Source organism: Gossypium raimondii, chromosome 9 (genome assembly GCF_025698545.1).
Source record: "Gossypium raimondii isolate GPD5lz chromosome 9, ASM2569854v1, whole genome shotgun sequence".
Lineage (NCBI taxonomy): Eukaryota > Viridiplantae > Streptophyta > Magnoliopsida > Malvales > Malvaceae > Gossypium > Gossypium raimondii.
In genome coordinates, this window is record NC_068573.1 from 3816308 (window position 1) to 3838774 (window position 22467).

Genomic DNA, 22467 nt, shown 5'->3' on the forward strand with positions numbered 1-22467 from the left:
TAACTTAAATTTTAAGTCGAGTTAAACTTAAATAAATATAAAATATATTAATATTATATCTAGGTACGGTGGGACTGAACGCCTCTAATTTCACATCATAGTTAAGGTAATAAATAAATAGTGGAAAATGGAGAAGTCAAACAAGAAAATTGAAAAAACAAATTGCCTATGGTGTCTTTATTGGACGATGGTTTCTTAGAGTCAGCTTAACATGAACAAAGACTTCCCAACAGTATCCTAAAAACCCAACCGCCTCATATTTTGACGTAAACTTCAAACTTTGAAACAAACCTTAGCTTCCTCAAAACTTCTCTTTTTCTGTTTTCAATTTCTCTTCCCTTTATTCTTCATTGCACTTCTCAACTTTTTTCTTTTATATTCTTTCTCTTTCCTTTCAACCAAACACTCCCCAAGGTTCTTCCACAAAATAAAATTAAAAGAGATCCATCAAGATTTCAGGTTTGTAACCTATTATATATTGATACTTTGTTTGTTTACATGCATGGGATGTTTACTTGTTTGCTTTGGGACTGCCTAGTTTCAGCTTTCTTTTTCCCCCTTTGTTATGTATGTATGTATGTATATCATAATATGTTTTGAAGTTTGATCTTTTCTTTGTTCTTTTTAGTTTTGTTTGTATGTTATTCTTTTGTGATGGCTGATGCATTGACAATTTCTTTTAATTTATGCTTCCTTCTTTGACTTTTTCATAGTCTTGAATGATATTTTTGACTGAATCATTTGTTTTGTTATTAACAAAATAACGGAGTTTTGATTGAAATTTTTTAATCTTTCTGTTTTTTTTTTAATTACACGACAAAGTGCTATTTCAGACAAAAATGAAGAAATGGTTGGCATGTGTCCTAATGGGGTCTTTCATTGTGATCTTGATATTAAGATATAATGTGATGTTTAAGAACCCTTTTTCGAACAACAGTCTTCAGCAACGTATCTTCGTAAATACGACTGATCCGCGACTTAAATGGGTACAACAACCTACCGTTTCTCCGGTAATTCAAAGTCCCGAAGCTGTTAATCAAGTCGTTCTCGCGGACGAGTTAGTTTCGGGATTGTTTCTTGATAGGAATTTCTCTAGTGAAGTTCAAAGTTCTTTATTTACATGGAATGAAATGAAGCATATAGTTAACTACAGCAAAGGATTACCGAATGCGTTAGAAGCCGTTCGAGAAGCTCGAATCGCGTGGGACAATCTTATGGATATCGTTGCGAAGAAGCAACAAATCGAGGTGAATGAAAGTTCAGTTGATCATAAAGGGAAAAAATGTCCCTATTTCTTAAGTAAAATGGATACTAAAGATTTTGGAGATAAAGGTTATAAGTTAAGAATCCCATGTGGTCTAATTCAAGGCTCTGCAATCACTATCATCGGCATTCCGAATGGTCCTTCCGGAAGTTTCAGGATTGATTTAACAGGGGAATCAGTTCCAGAGGAGCCAAACCCTCCTATTGTTTTGCATTACAATGTTCGTCTCCAAGGCGATAAGGTCACCGAGGATCCCGTAATTGTTCAAAACACATGGACTACGGCTCAAGATTGGGGTGAAGAAGAGCGGTGCCCCTCTAGAAACAATAAGAAAGGTACTTTGCTTGCTCTTTGACTAAGTTATGAATCATGGATAACATATGTTTATTATTTTTTGCATGATATGCAGTGGATGATTTGAAACAATGCAGTGAAAAGGTCGGGAAACGCGATAACAGAACTAGAAGCAAGCCTTACTTTCCATTCAAGTTAGGGTATTTATCCGTTATGACACTTCGGGTTGGAGAAGAAGGATTTCATATGACCGTCGATGGAAAACAAATAACATCGTTCGCATGCCGTGAAGTACTTTTCCCAACACTTAATTTTCCGTCTTTTTTAGCAATTTTCTAACTTTTTATGATGATCTTATAGGGTTTAGAACCATGGCTTGTGAATGAAGTAAGGATATTTGGAGATATCAACTTAACATCAGTGTTAGCCAGTGGTTTACCTACATCTGCGGACTTGGAACATATTGATGACTTGGATGCTTTAAGAACGGTTCCGCTCCCACTACACCGTCCGTTAGACCTATTTATTGGTGTCTTTTCGACGGCAAACAACTTCAAACGCCGAATGGCAGTTCGAAGGACTTGGATGCAATACCCTGCAGTAAAGTCCGGAACAGTCGCAGTCCGGTTTTTCGTCGGTCTAGTACGTTCCTATTTGGTGAATTTGTTGCCTTTTTAAACATGAAATGCATACTAAATATTTGATTAAATAACACTGCAGCATAAGAACCAGATAGTGAATGAGGAACTTTGGAGTGAGATAAAGACCTATGGTGACATTCAATTGATGCCTTTTGTTGATTATTATGGTCTTATTACATGGAAGACTATTGCAATCTGCATTTTTGGGGTAAGTTTGAGTCTTAAAACATTAAAACCCCTTTTTCTATTGAATTTTGCTTAAATTTGTGTTTGTTTTAATAGACTGAGGCTGTTTCAGCCAAGTATGTGATGAAAACGGACGATGATGCCTTTGTTCGAGTGGATGAAGTGTTAGGTACTATAAGTAAAGAAAATGTGAAGCATGGGCTGCTTTATGGTCTTATAAACTATGATGCTCAACCTCATAGGAATGCTGACAGTAAATGGTACATCAGTCCTGAGGTAATTTTAGAGGACTAGTAGCATTGCGATGCATATGAAGTGTTTGATTAAATGTCTCTAAACTGCTCTTGTGTTTTGCGTATATGAAGGAATATCCGGAAAAGACTTACCCTCCTTGGGCACATGGCCCTGGTTATGTGGTCTCAAATGACATAGCTAAAGCTGTATATACAAAGCACAAAGAAGGATCTTTACGAGTAAGTCCCTTCCAAATTTTATAAACATTTATAAACCTTAGATATTAAGAAGGGTTAAATCACTTTTTGACGTCTAAATTTAGTAACTATTCCTACATTAGAGTTTGAACTTTTTGTTTAACCCTGAACTTGCAATTGCTCTCACATTAGAGCCTGAACTTTTTTTTTGTCCAAGTTGGTTTTTGACATTTCCTTAAAAACCCCAAAATTCAAAACCCAACATGAAAACAATTATCAGTTCAGGACTAACATGGACAATAAAAAATTCAAGCTTTAATGTGAAAACAATCATCAAATTTAGGACTTAACTTGGATAAAAAAATTAAGCCTCAAAAAGTGATTTAACCCTATTAAAAATCAAGGTGAACTGCAAGTTGGATAAGGAATTTCTAACTATATCGAAATGATCATAAATCATATGATTCCAGTAACTTGGGTATTTCTTGACATGCAAAACAGATGTTTAAGCTGGAGGATGTAGCAATGGGGATATGGATAGCAGAGATGAAAAAGGAAGGTTTCAAAGTGTATTACAAGGATGAAAAGAGGGTGTACAATGAAGGTTGCAATGATGGTTTTGTTGTAGCTCATTACCAAAGCCCCAGAGAGATGCTTTGCCTATGGCAAAAGTTGCAGGCAGAGGGTGTTGTTAAATGCTGCAATTGATAAGCTAAGCCTTAGTGAACCGGATTTAGGAAGCAAGTACATATATTCAATTTTTACAAGTTTTTTAGGCAAAAGTACTATTGAGATCCTTATACTAGGAGTCGGATTACATTTTGCCCCCTAATTTAAAAAAATGGTCCAATTAGTCCCTATACGTTAGATTAAAGAGAAAATTGATCCTTCTGTTAAAAATTGGTCTATATATGTCAGAATGAGGTGCATTTGGCACGCCATGAGTAACTATTTAGTTATTTTGTTAGCAACGCCAGTTTTTAATAGTAGTAATAGATTAGATTTTTACTAGAAAGAACCAAATTGCTCTTTAATCTAATCTATAGGGATTAATTTACTCATTTTTGAATAAAGAGGTAAAATACAATCTAACTCTTAGTACAAAGGTCCCCATGATACTTTTACTAAATTTTTTATGTATTCAAAACAGTATTATATCTTAGTAACCATAGTTTTCCTATTAAATTTTTAGCTTAAATATGATTGTAAAAATCATTAAGTTACATCCAAGATGACATTTTGAACAAGAGAGATTGTATAGCACATTCATAGATAACAATTTTTTCTTCTCAAAGATTATATTTATGGGTATCATCATTGGCCTAAAATGGTGAAACCAATGATTATAAGTATACAAGGGCTTAACAACATTTTAGAAAAAAAATTTAATTTTTTGACACATCAACATACATTTTAATAAAAATGCACACTAAAAATCGAGCATTAGCGGCGGTTAGCATAAAACGCCGCTAAAGATCTAGCATTAGAGGCGCAATTTGTAAAACGCCGTAAAAAGTCGGACCTGTAGTGGCGTTTTCTGAAAAAACACCGTAAAAGAATATCATTAGTGGCGTTTTTGAACAAAAACGCCATAAAAATGTTGACAAAACGCATCGTTTTATCTTCAGGAATAGCGGCAATAGCGGCGCACTATAAAAACGCCATTATATAGCACAATTAGCGGCGTTTATTTGTAAGCGCCGCAGAAAATGTTAAACAAAAAGCAGCATACAATCTTGAGGTATATTAGAATTAGTGGCGCTTATACAAAAACGCCGCTAAAGCATAGTATTAGCGGCGCCTTTTATATCTTAACCAAAACCCAACGTACGATCTTGAGGTATATTAGAATTAGAGGCGCTTATGCAAAAACGCCGCTAAAGCATAGTATTAGCGGCGCCTTATAAAAGGCGCCGCAAAATATCTTAACCAAAACCCAACGTACGATCTTGAGGTATATTAGAATTAGTGGCGCTTATGCAAAAATGCCGCTAAAGCACAGTATTAGCGGCGCACTATATTAAGCGCCGCAAAATAGCTTAACCAAAACACAGCGTTTGGTCTTGAGGTATATTAGAATTAGTGGCGCTTATGAAAAAACGCCGCTAAATCACTGTATTAGCGGTGCATTATAAAAAGCGCCGCAAAATAGCTTAACCAAAACACAGCGTTTGGTCTTGAGATATATTAGAATTAGTGGCGCTTATGAAAAAACGTCGCTAAATCACTGTATTAGCGGCGCATTATAAAAGCGCCACAAAATATCTTAACCAAAACGCAGCGTTTTGTCTTGAAGTATATTAGAATTAGTGGCGCTTATGAAAAAATGCCGCTAAAGCTTAGTATTAGCGGCGCAATATAAAAAGCGCCGCAAAATAGCTTAACCAAAACGCAGCGTTTGGTCTTGAGGTATATTAGATTTAGTGGCGCTTATTCGAAAACGCTGCTAAAGTACAGTATTAGCGGCTCCTTATAAAAAGCACCGCAAAATATCTTAACCAAAACGCAGCGTTTGGTCTTAAGGTATATTAGAATTGGTGGCACTTATGCAAAAGCGCCGCAAAATTGTTAACCAAAACCGCGTCGTTTTTAGTACTTCAATGGCATTTTAGGTAAAAACGCCGCAATAAAATTAATTTATTTTTCCATTTTAGAATTTAGAATTTAAGAATTAATGTTAATGGTATAGAGTTTTAGGGTTTAACTATTTTTTATTTTGGGCTAGGAATTGAAGGTTTGATGTTCAAGGTTTAAAGATACTATTTGAAAACTAATTAAAGAATAACATTTGAATTTTACTGGGATTCATGCCACTTTGTAGCACACCTATATTATTTAATATAATTAAGAATATAAAATATATTTTTTGTACTAAACTAACATTGGCCACCCGAATTCCTAAAGATATGGTTTAGAATTATGGTTTATGATTTACGGTTTAGATTTTAGGGTTTGGCTAGTTTTAGGGTTTAAAGTTTATGACTTTGTGGTTATTGTTTGTGGTCTATGGGTTTAATGTTTATGGTTTAGGGTTTAAGATTTACGGTTAATGTTTACGATATAGTGTGGATTGGATTTTGGGGTTTGGTATTTTATTGTTAATTGATAGGTTTAAGGTTTAAGGTTTACAGTTTGGGATTTAGGATTTGGGGTTTAGGGTTTATAGTTTATAGTTTATAGTTTGGGGTTTACGGTTTACGGTTAAGGCTTACAGTATAGTGGGGATTGGATTTTAGGGTTTGATGGTTTGGTATTTTATATGATTGACGGTTTTAGAGTTTCCACTTTAGGGTTTGGGGCTTTGTGTTTAATCTTGGATATTTTAGAATATAAATGTAAATAATATTAATATAAATTAATATTTAAAAAAATATATGAAAATGAGTTAAATCCCAAAAGCACACATGAACAATGTTTTATTGTTCAATTGTATACATTAACTTTTAATTAGTTTGATCCAGATATTGTAATATAAATATTGATATAATTAAAATAATTTTTTATTTATATTGCATACATAAATATTTAAATTTATTCAATATAAAAATATATTGATGTATTTATTTCTTAAAGATGCATTACTCTCCTTTTTTATTAGTTAATATTTTCTCTCTAATTTAAAAGAAATTACAAACATTAGCGGCGTTTATATTAAAACGCCGCAAACAGTGAGGCATTATCGGCGTTTTTATAAACACGCCACAAATTTTATTAAAATGTTAGCAAAACATGGCCATTTTTGTTCTTTGCTTTTGGTGGCGCTTTTTTGTAAACGCCGCAAAAGTGTATTATGAGTTAAGAAACTGTGTCGTTTGGTATTGTCTGTAGTGGCGCTTTCATTAAAGCGCCGCAAATATGTTTTATGTTTTACATAAACGGTGTCGTTTTCTCTATATAAGTTGTGGCATTTTTTTTGTAAACGTCGCAAAAGTGTATTATGAGTTAAGAAACTGTGTCTTTTGGCATTGTCTATAGTGGCGCTTTCCTTAAAGCGCCGCAAATATGTTTTATGTTTTACATAAACGGTGCCATTTTCTCTATATAAGTTGTGGAATTTTTTAAAAATGCCAGAAGTTTGATTCAACTGATATGGAAACGACTGCGTTTGACTAATTATTTAGTGGCGCTTATGTATAAATGCCGCAAATGGGTTAAATAGGAGAAAAACGGCGTCATTTGTTTTCCATCCTTTTGACCGAAACAAAACCAAACCCCGATTCTCCCCCTCGCCAAACTGTCATCTCCCCCAAATCCCTAAAATTTCCCTAATCCCTACAGTTCCCCAAACCCGACGTTATCCTCTACGGTGCCGTCTGCTTTGCTACATCACAGCCACTGTGCGTCTCCGGTGCCGCAACCATCGGTAAGTTCGGCAACTTCCTTTCTCTTCTTCATGCGTGAATGTTATCTGGAATACCGATTTTCAACAAAAAAAATCCATTTCAAGTGTTATCTTCATGCGTGAATTTGGGTTAGTATTTTAATATTTTCTAAGTATTTGAATTTTTTTAAAATCGTTTGTGCATTGTATTGGCATTGAATTTTTTTAACATATTTGAGATTTTAAATTCTTAAACATGCTAGTTGATTTTGTATTCACATCATTGTATTGTCTTCATCAATGGATGCTAAGTATCTTATGTTTCACTTGACTTTATCAATTGATACTTTGTTTAGTTACTTTTCTATAGTTTCGTAAATACCTGGCTGCTTTTAGTTCTCTTTTCTTTATATTTGGTTTAGGGTCACTGGTATTCATTAAGTTTTTTATATTTGGTTCTCATATTGGTAAAGTTTTAAGCTGCCATTTAATGTTTCCAAGTAATATTTGGTTGTGATATCGATAAAGTTTTACATATTTGATGGCTAAACTGAAAAAATATTTGCTGCTAGTCTGATCATGGTCCATCTATTGTAGGCAGAAATAATATTTGGTGCAACTTAATACATATCTGACCATTGACATCTGGTTTGCTGCCTGTGTTTTGGCGGAACTATTGTTTGGGCAGGTACATGTTAAAATCTGAACATTTTTTTCCCTTATTTATATGCATTTTCCCAAATTACTTAACAAAATTCATATTTCTGACTACAGTATCTGTTTGCTGGTGAGAGTGAAGTAGACAAAGTTGAGTTAAATATTAAGGTATGTTGTAGTTCATAACTAAAATCAATAATAGTTTTATCATGATGATTTTTGAAAAATGTTTCTTTTGGGGCTTTGGTTTTGTATACATGTAATTGGTTTTGGTTGTTTTCCTTTAGCTTATGTTTCATTTTACTTATTTTACAATTTCCCTGTACTTTTATGACTTATGTTTTCTGTTATCATCCATCAACGATTGCTATATATGTTGAGCAAAATAGAAGCAATTTAACCAACAGTACTGGGATTTGGATTAAATTTTTTATTTTAAAATTATTGAAATTTCTTAACTACACGTTACATTAAATAACAAATTAATCCACTTTCTTTTCACATTTCAGTTTCATTGATATCAAATATGCTTAATTGTTGTATACATATTATTCCATATCGCAAGTAAATTACATATTTATATGTTTTCCTCCAAATATTTTATTTTTTTCCTTTTAGTTGCTATTTTAATCACGGAAATTTAGTTCGTTTTGTTTTATTTTATTTAATTTGAATCATTTCAAACTTTTAATTTATTTTAAGTTTAATTTTAGATAACTTACAAAAATTTAGTTAAAACTTACATAACTTTAAAATATTTTATTTAATTTGAATGACGAAATTCAAATTTATTTAATTTTCTTATCATAATTTATGTATTTTATGTAACTTACATAATATATAACTTACATATAGCTTAAGTAATGATAATTTCAGATCTACTTTCACAACTTACATAGCTTTTAGCGGGACACTTCATAACTTATATAATATTAAGGTAAAATTTCTAATCACACATCAATTTCTAATTACATAAAATTAAGATAACTTATATAATATTAAGATTACTTATATAATATTAAGATAAAATTTCTAATTACATAACTTATATAATATTAAGATAACTTATATAATATTAGGATAAAATTTCTAATTACATAACTCGTTTAATATTAAGATAACTTATATAATATTAAGATAAAATTTCTAATTACATAACTCGTTTAATATTAATTTCTAAGTACACATCAATTTCTAATTTTAGATAACTTATACAATATTAAGATAAAATTTTGAATTACATAACTTATATTATATTCCTTTCTAATAACATAATTTACTTAATACAGAAATATATATCATACATAACTCATTTATACTTATAACTGAAGAACTGAACGTTGTAATTTCTGGTGAAAATCAGACTTCAAGAATTAAGAAATGGACCAGTCTTGGATGAATTTGTGAAGGGTAAGCAACGATTATCGAAATGGAGTACAGACGTTTTTAAATTTTGCATTGCAATACGCAAGCCAAGAGAACATGATTCTTTGCCCCTATAAGAATTGTGTGAACATAAACTGGCATTACCGTGAGATTGTATACGAGCATCTAATTGTTGATGGGTTTGTTCGGGGTTATAAACAATGGTTATTTCATGGAGAATGCCCGCCTAGTACTTCCTCTTCAAGGATGGATGTATCTTATTCTGGTACTGCTTACCATCAGTCTAATATAGGGGATGACATGGAAGGTATGTTGCAGGATGCATTTAATATGCACAATCATGGTGTCCAGTCGTTCCCAGTGGACTTTGTGGATTCTGATGATTGTAATATTGGGAGAAATGCTTTTACCGAACCGGGAAGTAGTGTACCTCATGAAGAGCCGAATGGAAAAGCGGCAAAGTTCTACGCGCTACTTAATGACATGAACGAAGAACTGTATGAGGGATCAAAATTTTCAAAAATGTCCTTCTGTGTTCGTCTTTTTCAATTAAAATGTTTGGGAGGGTGGACCCGAAACTCGTTGACAATGCTGTTAGAGTTTTTGAGAGAAGTGTTTCCTTTTGCAAAAATCCCTCACTCATGCAAAGACATGAATAAAATGATAAAAGATTTAGCCCTTGGGTACAACAATATCCATAGTTGCCCGAATGACTGCATGTTGTATTGGGGCGATCGGAAAAACCAACAGTGTTGTCATGCGGCAAATCCCGTTGGATACATAGAAACACAGAAGATGGGAACGACGATGAAAATGATGCACAATCAAGAAAGAAGCCAGTCAAGATTTTGCGGTATTTTCCGTTGATACCAAGGCTTCAAAGGCTTTTCATGTCGCCGAAGACAGCAGAGTCAATGACATGGCACCATGACGGATGAACCGATGATGGATTACTAAGGCATCCGGCAGATTATTTAACTTGGAAATCATTTGACAATAAATTTCCAAGCTTTGCAAGCGATCCTAGGAGTGTGAGGCTTGGACTAGCATCTGATGGATTTAATCCTTTCAAGATCATGAGCACTGCGTACAGTACTTGGCCAGTAGTGCTTGTTCCTTACAATCTGCCTCCGTGGATTTGCATGAAGCAATCTTCCCTTATCTTATCTATGATTATCCCTAGAGAGAAAGGGCCTAGGAATGATATTGACATTTATTTACAGCCACTTATTGAAGAGTTAAAACAATTAACTGCTGGTGTCTAGACATACGATGTGCTAAGAAAGAAGAACTTTAATTTACGTGCAGCTTTGATATGGACCATTAATGACTTTCCCGCTTATGCTAATTTATCCGATTGGAGTACCAAGGGTCGTTATGTGTGTCCTTATTGTGCTGCACAAACATGTTCGCAATGGTTGTACAATGGGAAGAAGTTCTCTTACATGGGGCATCGTCGGTGGTTACCAGAAAATAATAGATTTAGATTTCAGAGTTCTGTATTTGACGGTACTGAAGAGTTCAGACAAGCTCCTTCGCAGACCAGTGGCTCTGAAATCTTGTTCATGTTGGAAGATATGAATTTCATTTATGGGAAGATGAACCAACCGCCAAACATGCAAAGAAATAGAAGATCAAATGATGAAGCTGATGATGACTCTGATGAAGAGGACGATCCTAATGAGGCAGACTTGTGGAAAAAAAGAATTATTTTTTTTAGTTGCCTTATTGGGAGCATCACCTTTTACGACACAATCTTGATGTTATGCATATTGAGAAAAATGTCTGCGAGAACATTGTGGGTACAATTTTGAATGTCAACGGAAAATCAAAAGACAATCTTCAGAGTCGACTTGATTTAGTCCAAATGGGAATTCTGCCTGATCTTCATCCCAATCCACTTTCGAATGGGAAATATCGGTTGCCGCCTTCTATTTTTTCAATGTCGAAGACGGAGAAAGAATTGCTTTGCACGGTGTTGAAGGATATAAAGGTTCCAAATGCGTATGCATCAAATATATCTCGATGTGTTAGTGTTAAAGATCGAATATTATATTCGCTAAAATCACATGACTATCACATCTTGATGCAAGATTTACTGTCAGTTGCTCTACGATGTTGTATGTCCAAGAAGGTGACGTCTTGTATAATTGAATTATCCAATATAATGAAAGCCATTTGTGGCAAAGTTTTGGATGTTCAAGAACTTCAGAAGGTACAGGATCGAGCCGCTTTGACTTTATGCAACATGGAGAAAATCTTCTCACCTTCCTTCTTCACCATTATGGTTCACTTGATAATCCATCTCCCGCATGAAGCAATTCTTGGCGGACTCGTTTTCTATCGATGGATGTATCCCATAGAAAGGTGTTAATTAAAATTTTTAAAATTTTCCTTCATTCACCTCTATGCCTTTAGTTACAACTTTTGATAATGTTGTATATCGTGTTTAGGTTCCTATCCAAATTAAAGTCTTACTGCCACAACAAGCGTTATCCAGAAGGATTGATTGTTGAAGGCTACTTGGCAGAGGAATGTATGACCTTCTGTTCAAGATATTTGGAAGATGTTGAAACAAGGTTGAACAGACCAAATAGAAATGCTGGGCTCACGGACCATAACTTCGCTGATACTTATTTGTTCCAAAGTTTTGGAGAACCAATCGGCAAAGTTGAAATTACAGAATTAGATGATTTATCGTGGGTACAAGCACATCGATATTTTCTGTTTCACCACGAATTAATGGAACCTTTACGGAAGTAAGTTCTACAAATTTGATAAATATTTATCAAATTAAAAATTGTTTATCTTCTAACAAAGTGAACATTTTTTTAACATAGTAAGTACAACAAATATTAAGATCTCGTTCACGCTCCCAAAGAACACAACATCGAGATATCATGAGTTGTTCACAGAATCTTTTCATGAATGGTTAAGCCAAATGGTATGCAATTGGAGCTTTCATCGACAAATAATAATGTTTTCTTATAACATTTTTAATTACTCAGTTTACTTTCCATTCAATAGGTTTGGAGTGGGAAGAACATCAATGACGAAGTTAAATGGCTTTCCCAAGGTCCAAATCGAGTGGTTAAAAGATATAGTGCATTCCTCATCAACGGATTCAGATTTCATACAAAATATCGTGAGAGATTGAGGAGAACGCAAAATTGTGGAATAGTTGTTAATTCCTCAATTACAAGTTATGCTAGTGCTAGGGACAATAATCCTGTCAAGGGAAATGTGGAATATTTCGGACTTCTCACTGACATAATTGAGTTGGATTACTACGGAAAATGGAAAGTTGTCTTATTTCGAGGTGATTGGGCCGATGTTAATACTGCTCGTGGAATTAAGCAAGATCAATTTGGTTTTACAATGGTGAACTTCGCTCGATTGATTCACACAGGACAACAACTGATAGATGAGCCGTATGTATTCTCATCTCAAGTCAAACAAGTTTTTTACTCAAAAGATCCAACTGATGAGGGTTGGTACGTTGTACTCCGTAACATCCCTAAAGATTTGTTTGACATGGGCAGTGGAAGTAGAGATAACATCGACGATAGATCAGAATCTTTGCCATTTCCAGAACAAAACTTAAACGATAATATCCCTAGTACTAGTACACAATTTCAATGGGTTCATCAGGATACGGATGAAGATATTTATGAATAATGATGTAGTAAGATTTTACGATTGTTTAATTATATGTAATATCATAATTTAAATCTTGGTTTTATTATATATTTCAACTATTTTGTAAGTGTTGTTATTATTGTAATTAGTTATTAAGTTTTCAACTATTTTATGTGTATTGCAGATAAAATGCCTAGAAGAAAAATGTGAGTTCTAAGCATTGTTCAAAATGATCCAAACTCGACAGAAACAAATAGTGAACAACAGACAGTAATTGGATCTTCGAATGTTCCGATTACACTTGAGGATCCTACAGAAGTTGAAAGTAATTTTACATTTAATTTACATGCGTGTTGACTTATAATTGATTTATTTTTCAAATTATTATATTATAATATACCATTTTTCAACTGAAAATGGTAGGACGCACAGAGGGCGAGGACGTACGCTACTTAGAGATTTATACGAGTTAGATCCAGTCGAGCGTGTCAAGGTATGCAGAAACAGTTTTGGTCAGCCTGTTAGATCAGAAGCTCGACTTTTAGCAGGATACATGGGTATTTTAGCACAAAATGCGAATATGTTGCCTATCAACTACGAGTCATGGCATCAAATGTCCGATAGTAACAAAAATCAAGCCCTCGATAATATTAAGGTAACAAAATGTTAATTTCATCTGTAATACTTGGGAATTAGTTTCATTTATATTTACTTTCTTAACTTGTGTTTTTTGCAGGCGAGGTTTGCTTTAGAGGTCTCGGATACTTATGTAAAGAAGGCATTGGGAAAAATATAGAGAAACCATAAAATTACTTTGAAGAAATATTATTATAAGACAAAAACAACCCTCGATGAGAAATTGCAAAATGTCTCGCCGGGTATGCTGAGGTACCAATGGGAAGATGCGGTTAGATTTTGGCATTCGAAGAAAGGCGAGGTATGATGTACTTCCAAACTCTTGAAATTATTTTGGTTTATAGTATTTACTATTTACGTACTAAAAATTTCATAACGTAGGATCATGAACGAGTTGGAAAAAGCAGCAGGCAGAAACAAAAATTCACTCACACAGCCGGGTCAAAAAGTTTTGCATGTGTAGCTGAGGCGGAGGTATTTTTAATTTTTTAATACGGTCAAATATGTATAACTTTCCATTAAATAATATTTTTACTACTATATTGTAGGAACTGTCGTCCGATCAAAAAGTTGGACGCCTTCAACTTTTTGAAATTACACATAGGAAGAAAGATTGATCTCATATGACTCCTGAAGCTGGTAAAATTATGGTACGTTTACTTAATACGATTTGACTTGTTTTAGTTATTTATAGTGTTTATTTTCTAATGGTTTAATTCATTGCTTGTAATGCGACTATTGTTATGTTGCATTTGTTTTTTTAATATATATTGCGTCCCTAACTATGTGATTTATTTATTAGGAAAAACTAAAGGATAAAATGGCGGGGTACGAAGCGATTTCTTCTAGTGATAGTTTTGTTCATCTTAAAGACATTGATAACCGGATTATTACTGAAGTTTTGGGTCCTGAAAGGTATGGTCGGGTTCGATTTCAAGGATCTTTTGTTAGCCCAACCCAATATTTTGGATCCAGCTCGAAGCAATACATGCCTTCGGGGAGTCAGGCTCAAGCTGAAGTTCAGAGGTTAAAAGACCAGATGGCTCAGATGCAAGTGACCACAGTTGAGGTTCAAAGGAAATATGAAGAACTCTAGCTACAACTTAAAGCAGAGGCAGCAGCGAGGGAAGCAAAGGCTGCAACGAGAGAAGCAGAGGTTCAAAAGAAATATGAAAAGCTCCAGCTACAATTTAAAGCAGATGCGGCATCGAGAGAAGCAGAGCAGAGCAGAAAGTATGATGAACTCCAACAGCAGCTCCAGAATATGATGAAAATGTTTCAGCAGTCGCAACTTCCGCCGTCATAGTGTATTGCATAAATATTTTTATCATTTTAACTTTTAACATTTTTGTAAAAATAATATGAATTCTATTTTATTTATTGATATTAATATTATTTTATTTGTTTAATTTGAAGTATTATATAAATTTATTGCTTTTGGCTGGTTTAGATTTGGTTGCTTTTGATTTGTTGCTATAGGAGGGCTGAAAAAATGGAAAATTTTATTTTACAAAAATTCCAAAATTAGTGGCGTTTTTATAAAAGCGCCGCTAAAAGTCATGTTCTATAGTGGTGTTTGTGGAAAAAAATGCCGCTAAAGAACATTACTTTTTAGTGGCGTTTGTGAAGAAAGCGCCGCTAAAAAACATGAGCTTTAGAGGCGTTTGTTGGCAGGCGCTGCTATAGGTCATGTTCTTATAGGCGTTTGTTGTAAAAGCACCGCTAAAGAACATTACCTTTAACGGCGCCTTTAGCGGCGTTTGTTGTAAAACCGCCGCTAAAGAACATGACCCCTAGCGGCGTGTTTCTTGAAGCGTCACTAAAGAACATGATCTTTAGCGTCGTTTTTTTTAAGCGCCGCTAAAGAACAAGACCTTTAGCGGCGTTTATTTCTGTAAACGCTGCAAACGTTAGCGATGTTGTCGATAGCGGCATTTTTTGCGGCGCTTGTAGAAGCGCCGCAAATACCTTTAGTGGCGCTAAAAAGCGCCGCTAAAAACCTGTTTTGGTGTAGTGATGAAATATTTAAACTTATAATGACATTATAAAAATTGATGTATGAGTTTTAAATTTGAACCTAATATAGGAATCAAAACTAAATTTTAACTATTATTATATAATCTTGAAAAATAAGTAAAATATTGTTTCTTACGTATATATTATCAGTTTAATTCAAATGAAGTATTTAGACTAACTATGATATTATAAAACTTGTGTCGAAACCATTTTTTTGAAAACAAAAAATTAGTTGTCGACCTCTAAAAAAAATTTAGAGTCGCCACCAATCTTTTATTGAGGTGTGATTGGATCACCTAAAAACGGCTTTGGTCTCCGAGTTTTAGAAAAATGGATCCGGGAGTCGGTTACGTACGAGGAAGGATTAGCACCCTTGTTACGCCCAGAAATTGCTACCTAGTTGATTAATTAGTGTCTTAATGTCGAGAGTTAATAAATACTATCCTTAGTTAAATTAAATTATTTATTAAGACTTTTTCATTTTAAAAAGAAAAATATCACACCCAATGCGTTAGGGCACAACATTTTATTCTCTTCAAGATGAGTTAGTCCAAAAAAAAATCGTGTAATAAAATTTAAGAAAATATTTAATTGTTTAAAATTTATGAAGAAATCGCTGTCCAATACGTTAGGGCACAATTTCTTAAAATCCCAAACCTTCAATATTTCCTTTATTTTTTAAAAAAAATCTTTATCTCGAGAAATCAACGTGTCACATCCAATACGTTAGGACACAACATATTGGAATCCCGATGACAAGTTTTATTTTGTTTGATTAAAGAGAAATCCTCGATTGTTAGATTTTACGAAGAAAATCGGAACCCAATACGTTAGGGCTCAATTTTCTTGAAAATCCTAAATACGAGTATTATCTCTATTTTGAAAATTTTTGAATAAAATGATTTTGATGCTTGAATGATATCGAACATAGCCTTTTAAGCGGATAGGATGCGATAAATGATAATATACAACATGGAGATATAATTAAGTAAATAAAACATACACTAATGAATGATAAATAATAAATGAATTGAAAGAAAATACATAAACCTATTTAAGAGAGAATTTAAAGGTAATAGCTAAAATAATATGAAATCAATAATATATGGAATAAAAATAATTTATTACAAATTACATATGTATATATAAAATAGTATTGTATAAAAACATTTTCATATAAATCTTGAAGACATATAAAAGTGAATTTTGGAAATATATTACAAAATAGGAATATCAAAGAATATATACAAATCATGTTGAATTTACCTAAAATATAAAAAAGTGTGATAAATCGAAATAATAGCAATATATATTGAATATCAAAATAATGATACATTATAATTTTTAAAAGGGTAATATATATACATATAATTCAATAAACTTATAGCCATAATACACATAAAACGTAAAATAAAATGGAAAATATTAAGCTTAATCATTAAAATAGTATTAGATTCAAAATTAAATATTTAAAAAAATAGTGGAGTAAGAAATCAAGCACATTGAATTAATAAGGATTTAAATTGAAGAATCAAAGGAAAAAAAATGAAGGGCCCAATTAAAAGGCGCGAATAACTCATAGGGCTCGAATAGGAAAATATATTCATCCTTTGAAACGCATCACTTTATTATTGCTAAATAAAATAAATAAATAAAATTCGCAGTGGTATCACCTTCTCCCTTCTTTAAAATCGTAAATAAGTAAAAAAATAATCGAGAAAAAAAATAGTAAGCCACCTTTAAAAAAACTGTCAATCGTTCTCCCTTTTTTTATTGATTTTTCTCCTCTTCCTCCTTTCTACAATGAAGGGAGAGGCCTCTATTTATAGTTGAGCCTCCCCAAATCCAACGGTACAGATCAATTACATCAACGGCTAAGATTAAAGGGTATCTACAAATTAAATCTCTAATATTACAAAATCATATCTTCCAAGATTGCATATCATATCCAAGATTGCATATCCTTGAAGATTATGTTTCCATAAGCTTGTAGATGGACCTTCAACCTTTTTAAGTAATGGGCCATTCCGATCGGGCCAAATGATATAATTTTGTACTGGACTTAGACTTTATTTTATTATTGTGAGCCCGGGCTAAAATTGGGTATTACAGCTGCCCCTCTTTGCTCGTTCTCGTGTAACAGGAATAGAGTAAAGACTTTAAAAATGGCCAATTTTTGCCCGATCACGCTGGATCTTGGTGCTCTTCTTCTTCAAGCAGCCATATTCCATCCTACTGCATCTTCAGAGGTATAGGAATTAGTGCTTCAATCTACTCCACTGCAACTTCAAGGATATAAGACTTGTATCTTAGATCTACTTCGCCACCAGTATGGAAGACAAGATCTGCTACCTTTGATATATTTCACGCCGATACATGAAGACAAGATCTGCTTTCTTCTATCTACTTCGCCAATACACGAAGATAAGATCTACTTTCTTCGATCTACTTCGCCACCAGTATGGGAAGACAAGATCTGCTATCTTCGATCTACTTTACGCCAATACATGAAGACAAGATCTGCTATCTTTTATCTACTTCACGCCAATACATGAAGACAAGATCTGCTATCTTTGATCTACTTCATGCCAATACATGAAGACAAGATCTGCTATCTTTGATCTACTTCATGCTAATACATGAAGACAAGATCTGCTTTCTTCGATCTACTTCGCCACCAGTATGGGAAGACAAGATCTGCTATCTTCGATCTACTTCACGCCAATACATGAAGACAAGATTTACTTTCTTTGATCTACTTCACGACAACCCAGGGAGGCAAGGCTGGTGTCTTTGATCTGCTTCACTATCGGTACTGGAAGGCAAGATCTGCTATCTTCAACCTGCTCCACTACAACCTAGGGAGGCAAGGCTGGTATCTTCGATCTGCTTCACTGTCGGTACATGAAGGCAAGATCTGATATCTTCAACCTGCTCTACTTCGACCCAAGGAGGCAAGGCTGGTATCTTCGATCTACTTCACTGTTGGTACAGGAAGGTAAGATCTGCTATCTTCAACCTGCTCCACTACAACCCAGAGAGGCAAGGTTGGTATCTTCGATCTGCTTCACTGTCGGTACAGGAAGGCAAGATCTGCTATCTTCAACCTGCTCCACTACGACCAAAAGAGGCAAGGCTAGTATCTTCAATCTGCTTCACTGTCAGTACAGGAAGGCAAGATCTGTTATTCTCAACCTGCTCCACTACGACCCAGTGAGGCAAGGCTGGTATCTTCGATCTGCCTCACTGTCGGTACAAGAAGGCAAGATCTGCTATCTTCAATCTGCTCCACTACAACCCAGGGAGGCAAGGCTCGTATCTTCGATTTGCTTCGCTGTCGATGTAAGAAGGCAAGATCAGCTATCTTTAACTTGCTCCACTACAACCCAGAGAGGCAAGGCTGGTACCTTCGATCTGCTTCGCTATCGGTGCAGGAAGGCAAGATCTGCTATTTTTAGCCTGCTCCGCATAACCTAGGGAGGCAAGGCTGGTGTCTTTGATCTGCTTCCCTGTCGATGCAGGAAGGCAAGATCTACTATTTTCAGCCTGCTCCGCTACAACCCAGGGAGGCAAGGCTAGTGTCTTTGATCTGCTTCGCTATCGGTGTAGAAAGGCAAGATCTGTAATTTTTAACCTGCTCCGCTGCAACCCAGGGAGGCAAGGCTTTATGATTTCATCGATTTGTTCTCCTAGGAATATGACCTGTATAATGAACCTAAATATGCCTAAGATTAGGATGACATGATCAAAATGCATCAAATGCTCCTAACTAGACATGTGTGAATGGTGTTTGCATGAATGTAGAATGCTATTTTTGAGAATGATCCCCTTTTTCGCTTAAGTTATCATTGCTCGAAGTTTATTAAGGCTTTACCACTGACGTGCTACAATGCTTTCTTGCTCGGCTGGCGTCTCTACTTAGTCAGATTTCCCTCACTGTAAACCTCAAAGTTCAATCTACTAGGACGTAAAATTTGTACCATCATTCTCCCACTGCAACCCGAGGGTAAAAATATATGGCTTCTTCTCAATCCACACCTATCACAATTCAAGCATACAGAATGTAAAATTCTTTGGCCCTTTACACGATGCCTAAGGTGTCGCACCAAAAGCTCATGTGCAAATGAAGTCTTTCTTCTCCGAGGAAACCTCTTCCTATTACCTAGTGACCATTGCTCGCTTGTTTATTTTAGCTTTGTCACCAACCTGACATCCTGTCACTTTGCTCAATCAATTTTTTTGATAACAGAATCCAAAAAGTTTTAATTAGACTCTTCCTTCTTAAATTTTCAACCTTTAAACTTGGTGCGTTCTAAACAATAGTCCTGTTTCAGGTTCCTGTATTATTTAGAAACTTCTAAAGTAATATGCAAAACTTTCCTTGTGAAAGTTTTATTAGTCCATTAATCATTATTCCAATGCAACATACTTGCAAAAAATGTCATAACAATAGATAAGAAAAAGTTGGTTCTGAGCATAGCTCGAAAGAAATAAATTATCAAAAATAGCAAAGAAGGATAACAAAGAAATTGATTGGAAATGTGTATCTTTGAAAAGAATGAAGTATTCCAAGAACAACAAATTCAATAGTATAAAAATTGGGTGCCCCAGATATCGCAGCTTAAACTTCTCTGTACAAACTTTCTGAAGACCCTTCTGAGTTTGACATGTGTTTGAGAGATTTACAATACTCTGTCGATGCCTCAAGATGTTGCCTACTCTTTCCTATTGACTAGATCACCAAATGCCCCAATCTTATCAAGATTCGAGTTGCTCTAATCACCTCATGCCTAATTTTGATCACTATTTGAACCGCCCTCTTCGGCTTTTCAACTCAAATCCCCTTTGGTCTCAAGGCTTCCTTTGCGGATTTTCACCTTGGCCTCTCCCTTTTGCTTTTTCTTTTTCTTTTTATTTTTTTTGAAATATTTTTTGATTGAATCTGAACTCATAGGATTAGGCATGTCCTTGCTATCGTCGTTTTTCCAGATAAGGCCTTTCACATAAGATCCTTCCCGGCTTGGGATGAAGTTCTTTTTGTATGGGAAGGATCTTCTTCAATACCAGGTCCCTCTCAAAAAATTCTCTAGGGCAGACTTTTTTTGTGAGCTCGTATCATTTGCTTTTGGCGTATTTGGCCATGATGGATAACTTTGAACGTTCCTCTTCAATCGGAATTAATCCAAAAACTCAGAGAGAAAGAATCTTGTCTTCAATAGGTAAAACCGCGATGAGCCCAAGAGAAAGGTATTGTCCTGGAATAGTTTTTTTTTGGCACCATCCTTTTTTGGCGATATGGCATTGATCGTGAACAGACTTTAAACTTTTGATATTATGTTGTCAGATATGAACCTTTTAGCATTCCACATGATTTTTCAAGAATTTGCTAACTGTCGACTTTGTGACATTGGCATATGAAGCAGCTTCCACCTATTTAGTAAAGTAATTGATGATCACAAAGATGAATCAATGACCGTCAGACTCTTTTGGCGAGATCGACCAAATGACCTTCATGCCCCACATAAGGAGAAGTCATGTATCCCAATGACTTTTTTTAGGGTAAGATCCATTTCTCGACTAGTTCTACCATCCTTAACAAGTTCAAAAATAGGCTATAATCTATGTCATCTTAAAAGTTATGAGATCCCTCTAAACACATATCTCGCTCAAAAAGAGATTCTAAGTCTGTAGCAGCGTCACTCATGTCATTGATATCTGGGGACCCATAGTAAGTGCAAAAGAATATACAAAAGAATTTGTGAATTTACGAATAATTATTTGTATAATATAATTATGAATGAAAGAATGATGTGGAAGAAAATCCAAAAGAATGAAAGAATAGTTACTCGCAAAGAATGAAAGAATATTGGCTCAAAAATAAATGTAAAGATGTATTTTATTAGAATAATAATGTTTAGACATGAGCCTATTTCACAAAGGAATTCCTATCATTTTTAGGCTAAAAACAACAAGAATGTTTTGAACATTACTCTAAATAAGCTCTAAAGACTACAGAGATTTCTTCCGCAATCCAATTACTTAGAACACTCCCAAATTTATAAGGGCGGACATCTAACAAGGTCCCTTTTCAATTGTGTCTTTGTATATGACATTGATGTGAACACTTCCTAACACCTCTTCATATATTGCATTCACCCCATTATCAATCATGATTCGGTAGCGGGTTTTCTGCAGTAGATGAGTCATCCAACTTGACAATACCCATGTTGATAAATTTTTCAACTAGTTTTATGAAGGTAATGCAATTCTCTATTGAGTGCCCCGTAATTCCCGCATGGTAATTACATTGTGCGTTCGCATCATACCACTTGGGATACGGAGGTTGTGGAGGTTTTAAGTAGGAAGGGGCAACAACATGTGCATTGAACAACCTTTGATACAGCTCCTTATACAACATCGGTATTGGTGTGAACTGGAGCTTCTCAGTACCTTGTTTCACTCCAAGTTCTTGTCTTAATGAACCTTGTTGACTAGCGACCACCTTTCTTGGCTGATTCACTATAATCGGCTTGCTGTACGTATTTATGCTGTTCACCTCATTTTCCTTTGAGGCTTGCCTTCTGTTATTTCCTCCAGCATTAATCTTTCCGCTCATTATGGCACTTTCAATCATTTCACCATTCATGACTATGTCAGAAAAGCTTTTTGTAGCACTTCCTAACATATGTGTGATGAACGGGGCTTTCAATGTATTTATAAAGAGCATTGTCATTTCTCTTTCCAAGAGCGGTGGTTGAACTTGGACGGCGACCTCTTTCCACCTCTATGCATACTGCCTAAAGCTCTCGTTTGGCTTCTTTTCCATATTCTGAAGGGCGATTCTATGAATTACCATATCTGTTACATGACTGTACTGTTTCATGAATGCTTGTGCTAAATCCCTCCATGAACCAATCATGCTACGGCTCAGTTGATTGTACCATTTAGATGTTGCCCCTGCGAGGCTATCTTGGAAACAATGTATCAATAGCTGGT

The 22467-nt window shown here is 34.7% G+C and overlaps 1 protein-coding gene across 2 annotated transcripts; it reads left to right on the forward strand.

The window, feature by feature from the left end:
- The first annotated feature begins 223 nt into the window (after nt 1-223).
- On the forward strand, nt 224-4063 carry LOC105798183 (beta-1,3-galactosyltransferase GALT1). 2 transcript variants are annotated; one of them, XM_012628154.2, is made up of 8 exons: nt 224-459; nt 823-1599; nt 1674-1849; nt 1919-2200; nt 2279-2407; nt 2482-2661; nt 2751-2858; nt 3318-4063. In XM_012628154.2, the coding sequence occupies exons 2-8, from the start codon at nt 840-842 to the stop codon at nt 3522-3524; spliced, it is 1842 nt and encodes a 613-aa protein (XP_012483608.1). In that variant the 5' UTR covers nt 224-459; nt 823-839; the 3' UTR covers nt 3525-4063. The 2 variants fall into 2 exon arrangements, with proteins under 2 accessions (XP_012483608.1, XP_012483609.1); XM_012628155.2 differs by having other exon boundaries at nt 225-459; nt 834-1599.
- Nucleotides 4064-22467: the final 18404 nt, after the last annotated feature.

Bases quoted from the DNA above. Each gene is read 5' to 3' on its own strand.
- LOC105798183 (XM_012628154.2), top strand. From the start codon at position 840: ATGAAGAAATGGTTGGCATGTGTCCTAATGGGGTCTTTCATTGTGATC. The intron at 1,850-1,918 runs GTACTTTTCCCA...ATGATCTTATAG, and splicing joins CATCGTTCGCATGCCGTGAA to GGTTTAGAACCATGGCTTGT. The intron at 2,201-2,278 runs GTACGTTCCTAT...ATAACACTGCAG, and splicing joins TCCGGTTTTTCGTCGGTCTA to CATAAGAACCAGATAGTGAA.